The 8458-nt window shown below is 39.5% G+C and overlaps 1 protein-coding gene across 5 annotated transcripts in view; it reads left to right on the top strand.

Moving 5' to 3' along the window:
* SEPT7 (septin 7) overlaps nt 1-8458 on the top strand; it is a 119220-nt gene that overhangs the window by 87644 nt on the left and 23118 nt on the right. For all 5 annotated transcript variants that reach the window (XM_018562947.1, XM_018562948.1, XM_018562944.1 and 2 more), the window contains exons 7-9: nt 1701-1818; nt 3176-3268; nt 6891-6987. In XM_018562947.1, the coding sequence (XP_018418449.1) occupies nt 1701-1818; nt 3176-3268; nt 6891-6987 (308 nt within the window). The remainder of the gene's footprint in view (nt 1-1700; nt 1819-3175; nt 3269-6890; nt 6988-8458) is intronic.

The following is an 8458-nucleotide window of genomic DNA, read 5'->3' as shown; positions in this document are numbered from 1 at the left end:
CATTTGACAGCTTTTTTTCATGTGAAGGAATTCTAAAAACTTGTCATTGGTTTCATAGACGGGGTGAATTATTTTCTTAAACTGCTCTGGGGTTTTTCCTATGTAGTCCAGTTTAGCTGAAATAACATGGCTAAGTGGCCTTGGAAATTGAAGGACCGTGTTGGACTCCAGTCCTCATGAAACTCTAAAATAACCAATCAACTTTCATCTTTTAATACTACACTACAGACCTGAATATAAAACAAGGATTCTGTTTGGTTGCTATAGGCAAGAAACACATGTTCTTGTTGGCACACTTTTCACAAGTAAGCCCTTTTACTTTTACAAATGTGCGGTTCAAAACAATTAGTAGCCCTTTCTTCTTAGCATTTTTCATAGCTTGTAGCGGTTTTGGCAGACACAGACACAGCCCACTTAACCAATGCTATAAACAAGGTGGAGATAGAAAACAAATTGTGGGTGTCCAATTTATTAGCTTGACTAATGTTTGTACTGTATGTCACTCTCCCAGCCTCAGAAACTACTTTGTCATTTGAAACAACAGTATTTGTTTAGATCAGAGTTCTTCTTTAGGAATTTGTATTACTGCACAGTTTAGGAATGTCATCACTTACAAATGTATCATTTTACGCTTAACCACAGAAGATGGCAAGACGGAGAAGCGCTCAAAAGCAGAATTTTGCTCTCATGGCTGTTTTTTAGGGGCCGTGTTCTTGTATTCGCAGAAGAATCCTTCTCTTCTGGAAAACTTTTATGATTTTAGTTTTTCAAATTTTAAAATGTTTTTGCAGAATTTCCCTTAAACAGTTTCTTTTTGTTTGAGCCAAATTTACATATAATGTTAAATTCAGGAATCCACTATGTACTGTTGGATTAACAAGATTTGACCTCCTTTGTAGAGACTTGATTCTGATTATTAGATTGGGAATTAATGTTGCCCTTAGAATGAACATTATTCTGTAATAACTGTAATCAGTTATTGACTCAAGGCCTGTGACTATATATCAGTAAGGAAGAGGTGTGAAGGGCTGGTGCATAGTGTAAAGTCTCATCCCCATCCCTTCCTCTTTCCTCTTCTATTCACAAAAATCTGTGAATGGAGGGGTAGTGAGGGGCGAGGTGGGGATAGGTATGCAATATGATCTCTCCTCCCATTTTTTTATTTTTTTTTTAAACAATTCAAGGCTTTTTATGAATAGGGGAGGGGTATGGCTGGAGCTGCTGTTCCTATACCTGAACCTGGAAATCCAGTGCCATGTTGGAGCTGGCTTTCAGCATGGTATGAGATTTTCTACATATATATATATTCTAGCTGGCATACTTGGCTATTAGAGTATCTACAAAAACATTGTTCTCAGAGTTCAGCTGTAAAGCCAGCGGCTAAAACGGAGATGAATATTGATCTGATAGATTAATATTGATTGAATTATTTAGGCTTTGTGTGGCACCCATTTTTCCTAATGCGAGTTCTTTCTGGTAGGCGTCATTATTACCTTCCTTACAAATGTGCTGCAGTGATTAAGACTATGGAATTTTCAAACTGTGGCCTGGCTTCCGGTCTTTGTTTTCACACAAATGTGTCCATTGAGTGTACTTAAGAATCAACAAATAATACGTTGTTTATATAATACATTTTATAGTGGGTCCTGGAGATTTTTATTTTACTACTAAAACATCTACTTTTTTTTTTTTTTTCTTAGACTGAAACCATTGGACATAGAATTCATGAAACGTTTGCATGAAAAAGTCAATATCATTCCACTCATTGCAAAAGCGGACACCCTCACACCAGAAGAATGTCAGCAGTTTAAGAAACAGGTATGTTTCATCAGTGTAAGATATTTTATTTAAGAGGAGACTCATTTATTTTGTAATATAAGTTATTAAACTGCTTGTGTCTCCTATATGTATACAATATTTATTTTACAAATTAACATTTATTACTTTGAAAAGGATCCTCCGAGCGCTACGGGTTAGGTAGAAAGACAGTAAAGCAAATGCTGATTTCTTTGTGGCTCAGTGTGATTAAACATTTGTACTGAGATGTGGGATGAGGGACGAGTCTCTGCTGTGATTGCTGGTTTATTTCGGCATAGCTGGAATCAGAAATATTTGAAAGAGACTAGAGCTTCATCTGCCAGCTTCAAAATACCCCATTGAAATGCAGTATTTCATATTACTTGACTAAAAGTTTTTTAATCCTGCCCATAATAAAGAGAATATATACAAAGCCACATTTGACTTATACATTCCCTTCAAGGAAATGTCTTTGTTTTGCATAGTTCGATAAGCCATTTCACTTGTTCAAACAGCAAGCATGCAAAACCTGACATTCCCAGTATAATTATTTAGATTATTACATTCCTGAACAAAACGTGGTCTCAGGAAAGCCTTCTAATAAAACGTATGAATTTGTATATATTTCAAGAAATATAATCAGTTTCTAACTTGTAGTAAAGTTACATAAAAAATGGTTATCCTGTTTAGTTATCCAATTACACACATCTTCCTAGACAGCATATCCTTTGCTTACAAGTGATTTAGTGAGTTGATGACAGTGGATGATAACATTCCTGTTGCACAAACCCGTACTCTGGAAACCTAGTTTTTTTGGGGGGGTTTTTTAACTATGGATGTCGGACATCAGTGCCGATGCTGGTTGCCCTTTCAGAGTACAGATTTGGAAAGTTATGTCTTTTGAGACGTTAGGCTGGGCACTCTGGTAACCTTCTGGGACATTTGGACCATTAAAAAAACCCCAACAAACCAATAAAAATAAAAATGAGTGCTGCCTTTGTAAAGAGGATCAAAGTCCAACATTTGCTTGCCTGTTGGATGTCTGAGCTTCCATACTGCAGTTAAAAAACACATAGTTAACAGTGAGTTGAAGTAAGCATAGCTTCACCTTACTAACTAAGCTAAGTAGACATTCACTTTCCAAAGTGAACATTTGGCTTATGGAAACAAAATTATGATGTTCTTCAAAGCCACCCGTGTGAGAAATACATTTACGTATTGGTCTGGTTTACACGGTCACCTTTGGGTTTTATGGATTCATGCATGTGGTTATTTTCTCATGAACCACATATTTTCTGGAGCTCAGTGTGTTTAGTGGATAATCACGCTATATGACAAAATAATAAAATTTACTAATTTGTGTTTCTTTTCATTTCAGATAATGAAAGAAATCCAGGAACACAAAATCAAGATTTATGAATTTCCAGAAACAGATGATGAAGAAGAAAATAAGCTGGTGAAAAAGATAAAGGTAGATGAAATTATGAATATAGATTTCTTTCTTTTACATTGAGGTAGATAGGAAATCCTGTACTGTTGGGTTTATACTGCCATCTACAGGAGGAGGATGCTGTCTGATCTGCCTGCTACCTCTGGGTCTTCAGCCACCAAGATTCTGTCTGATGCTCAGTCTGTTCAGTCTTTGATGGAAAACCGGTATCTGAAAAGTCGCAGTTACTCCCATTACTCCCAAACTGAACAACTTGTTTAGTCTTCAAACCAAAAAGGGGGTATCTGCCTCCACTTGAATTTGCTGACCTTAAAAGTCTTTGTTCAGGTCCAGAAATTCTGCATGAAATCCATCAGGTCTGTCATAACCTCAGGTAGTCTTTCTGGCCTATTGAACTTTAAGGATGTATACATGCATGTCCCCATTTTTTTAAGTGCATCAGTTCCAATGCTTTGTTGTGGCTCCTGTAACACTTCCAATTTGTGCCCTCATCATTCGACCTATCTCCTGCACCTTTGGTGTTCACCTAGGTCATGTCCCCTAGATTATTCTCTTGATGAGAGGAACGGTTGGCAGAGGTTCTGGCAGATAATGTAGCCCACACTGTCGGCACCTTGCAGAGGTTTGTTGGATCCTGAACTTTCAAAAATCATCGCAGAAACAAGCTCATTGCTTGAAATATCTATCCCAGACTTGGATTCTTCGGTCCCAAAGTCACCTGATTTTTCACATCTCCATGAGAGTACATGGTCTCATGGTAGCCTCCTTTTGAGAGATTTTGTTACCGTGGAACACGTCAGTCGATCGAAGACCAGGTTGTTTCTGTCTTGGTGGTTCAGAAATCTGGTCCTGGAGTTGTGGGAAGTCCTTTCTTTTGTTGTTCTTCCTCATACTCTTGTCTTATCCAAAATTTACATGCCAGGCATACACAGTTAGCAGTGCCTGAACCCGGGGGAATGGCCCCTACACTGCGAGTGGTTCCAGGTAATGTATCACAGGTGGGGGATGCTGGAGGTGATCCTCCATTTTCAACAACAAATTGGACATGTTTGTCTCCTCGAACAGGGATCCTCTAGTGGGAGCAGTGGATGCTGTTATGGCTCCAAATGAACAGTACACCTATAAGCCTTTAATTGCCTGAAACTCCTTCCTCGTGCTTCACAGGATCAAGGGCATTCCAGTGATCTTCATAGCTCCAGAGTGACCAAAGAGGATGGTGGTACCTTAACCTTTTAAGACTCCTCACAAATGCTCCGTGGGTTTTTCAGATTGCCCAGATATTTTGTCTCAAGGACCAATTTTCCATTCTGCTTCATGGTTGCTGGCTTTAAAGGCAGGACTGTTGAAGGCTGGATTCTTACGGATTCTCAATCCGTTATTCCCACGATACTAAAAGCTATGAAGTCTAGTTCTCTCAAGGTTTATCACCAGGGCTTGAAAAATTTGGCGGTGTCTCACCAGTCAGTCAAAAATTTCACCAGTCAGCATGAGCGGACTATAGCTTTGCAATATATGTTAAAAAATTTTGGGGTCAATCGTCGTTTTCGCACGTAGGCGCACCCGACGCATATCTACGTGTGTATGTGGGGGGCGGAGGACTTAAAAAAAAAATTTCTTTTTTAATTTTTTTTTTTATGCTTTATTTATGATTCTTTCATTTTTATATTACTTTTTTTTTTTAACACAACTTTATTGCTATTACATGGGGGGCTAAGAAGCCCCCTATGGGATAGCTAATTTACATGACAGGTCCTCTTAATGGAGACATCAGGGGTCTCCAAGACCCTAAAGTCACCTAGGGACCCCCAGAGAAGCTGATGAGGCAGAGATCGGCTTCATCAGCTTCTCTAGCTGGAGAGTGACACTGAATGCAGGAAGTGATGTAATATACATCACTTCCTGCATTCGGGGACTGAGAGGAGATCAAAGGGAGTTCGTGTACTGAACTCCCTTTGATCTCCTGTCACAGAGCCGTGCCGGTCCCGGCCGCATCGGGCACAGCGGATCTCGGGACCGGCAACGGCAGTGACAGCTTCTGACACAAGCGATCGAGCGTCTCTATAGACGCTCGATCGCTTGACTGTAAAGCTCCCGGCCGGCCGTGTAATTACAGCGGCCGGCCTGGAAGCTGCTCGTCGGGCTCCACTGTCTGCTCGTCACAGACGAGCAGACGAGTGGATTTTCGAGCCCTGTTTATCACCATATGTGGAAGACTTATTACATTTCTTGCAAGGCAAAAAGCTTTCCCCTCAGGAAATTCTGTGGCCCTTAACACCCTCAAGGTTCAGGCCTCTGCTCTTGTGACCTTGTTTCAGAGACTGCTGGCTTTCCCTACCTTGTTTAAGACTTTAAAGAATTTGGTTCTCTCTGCGCTTAAAAACATCACTCTTTCAATCTATCAGGGATATTCTCCTTTCAAATTTCACTTGGCATCACTTCAAGAAGGCGAGTTGCATAGCTTGTGGTCTAATGCTGTAAAGGGCACTTTTTGCTCTTACACAAGGACAAGATGAGTTGTGGCTTATAAATTCCTTCATACTAAAGGTAGTTTTGACCCAAGTGTGAACCAGATTCTCATTCCACCTTTTCTCAGTAGATCAGAGTATCATTCACGTCAATGGTGTTAAGAATCGGGTGTCACCCTTTCCTTATCTTCGGCATCAGGCTTCTGCTTTTTAGATTTTCAAGGCAATTACCTGGTCTTCTATTCACACGTTCTCCAAGCTTTATCAGGTGGATGTTCAGGCCTCATCTGATGCCAGCATCAGATGAAAGATCCTTCAGGTGGCTCTTTGAGCTGCAGGCAGTCCCCAATTCTGTTTTTGTGGGCCTGTTAGTCTTCTGTTTGCTGTTGCCCACTCTTTAGTTGGAATGCTTTTGGACATCCCAACAGTACACAATTTTCTGTGTCTGTCAAAGAATACGATTTTTGTAAACACTGTTAAAGCTTTTTCTTGGAGTAAATTGAGGAACACATGTCCTTAAAGGAGAACTATGGCCAAAATCTTTGTGGCCATAGTCCTCTTTAGGGTCACTGGAGGACATATACTAATGTCTCGGGTGACCCAAACTAAAGAATATAGCGGACCATTGCCCCCTATATGCTGAGAGCACAAAGCCGCACCGCAGCCGGGATGAATCCTGACAATGCTGTCGAGATCCACCCAACTGGCTGATTGACAGCTTGATCTGCCTCTAGAGGCAGAGCCATCTGTTCCTCCAGTCAGCGCTAGAGAAACAGGGAGGGCGGGGGGGAATCCCTGTGGGAAGCAGTGACTGACATTCACCACTCTGCAGGGAAAGGATTGGGAAGTCGGTGATCCGCACTATGTTCGCTGACTTCCCGATCAATATTGCCGACCTGTGATAGTTTCATTGTCACAGGTTGGCTTGAATTATGGGGATGAGTGTTTTTCACTCACCCCATAATTCTCCTTTTAACCCACTTAGCTTTGTGTGGGGAGCAATTGAGAAAAAGTAGGGAGCTGTTGGTGGTAGAAGATATTGACAAGTTTGCATTGTGCACCTGAATGGTTCCCTCCCGCTTAAACAAAAAACAAAAAACGGCTGATTTATTTGTTTTCACTTACTTTAGCATTTTAATGTGCAGTCACATCAAACGCTTCCTTTTCTTGTCTTTTAGGACCGTTTACCTCTTGCTGTTGTGGGTAGTAATACTATCATAGAAGTGAATGGCAAAAGAGTAAGAGGAAGACAATACCCATGGGGAGTTGCGGAAGGTGAGAATACATTCCAAAGACCACACGGGTTTAGGTTTTTATTTCACTCCCCTGTCTCTGTAGTTACTGTATTTACATTCCACATTACTCTTGCACTGTTGAACCAGAGATTTTATGTCCTTGTTTCCAAGGATATTCACATCCAAAATATTTATTGTAACTTTCGGCACAGAGAGCAGAGTAAAGTTGAAATTCTAATGAAGGCTCTTGTTTTTCTCACACTCCATTTAATCATAATACGTGTTTGTAGCTGGCTTCTTGCACAATTTATCTGGGATGTTTACGCACAAACTGTTCTTTTCGTGACCATATTTTTAATTCTTGTTCTGGCACATTCATCATTCAAGTTAATGTAATAGATTTCCCCTTGCTAGTGACGATGTCCATTTTGCTTTAGCCGAGGTATCGTAAAGTAGATCTATTTGCAGACCCATAGAAAATGTAGTTAAGTTAGGCAGAACATTTAAGAGTCAAACAATTTACAGAACAGACACAAGATGTAGCATGCAACAGTAAAGCCACTTTCATGTCTCTTTAACCCTTTAGTGACACAGCTTCAAAACATTTTTCCGCTTCTGTAGAGCGGAGCAATTTTACCTTTTCTGCTATGTTTGTTTAACCTTAACTTCCATCTTCATCATGCATTACACATACAAATATTATATACCTTTTTTTTAAAGGACAAAATGGGGTTTAAAGTTGATGTGACACAGCATGTAGAAATTCTTATTTTTGTTATTTTTTTTTAAATGGAAAAAACATTTTTCACAGTTTTACCAATAATAATGTGTAGCTATCAAATTAATTCATAATACATTCTTATATTTATCCTGATTTATAGTGTATATCATATGTCTGGGATTTCAGTTTATTTTGGGAGTTATAGGTCACAAAATACAAGGAGTGAAATACAATTTTAGCGTGGAACAATGTTTGTCTGCCATCTTGAATAGCCTCCTTGGCATTATATATTTTCTTATCATTTTGTTTTTAAATGATATTTAAATGTTTTTAAAACCTAGGGGGCACTAATGGGTTATTTCTTATTTTCATGGGCTTTGATACTTCGTATCTCTAAACAGAATACAGTATTCTGCTGAGAGATACATTGTATCCGCTTGTGAACACATAGCCGATGTTCTAACACAATCGGACTTGAATTCTGGACCGCGCGTCAATTTCAGTGACACAGTCTCAGAATTGTAATGTCGGCGGCTGAGCACGCAGGCACTGAATAGGCTAATTAAGTCCAGCAATTTTACATTATTGTGTGCGCCTGAATATGCAAGTGCACAGGAGGAATACAGACATGTTGGACTATTTGCTTGTAATGCGCATGTGCGGGTCCAGAAATTTAACAGCCTCATATCTTCTCATATGTTAATAAAAAAAGAGAAAATTACTAGTAAAGTCAAAATACTTTATAAAATAATAAAAAGCTATAATATATAAAGTGTGTATATATATATAT

This window comes from Nanorana parkeri, unplaced genomic scaffold (assembly GCF_000935625.1).
Source record: "Nanorana parkeri isolate BGI_ZX_2015 unplaced genomic scaffold, ASM93562v1 scaffold616, whole genome shotgun sequence".
NCBI classification, from domain to species: domain Eukaryota; kingdom Metazoa; phylum Chordata; class Amphibia; order Anura; family Dicroglossidae; genus Nanorana; species Nanorana parkeri.
The sequence above is the reverse complement of the archived record's forward strand: the minus strand, read 5'-3'. Positions and strand labels throughout refer to the sequence as shown.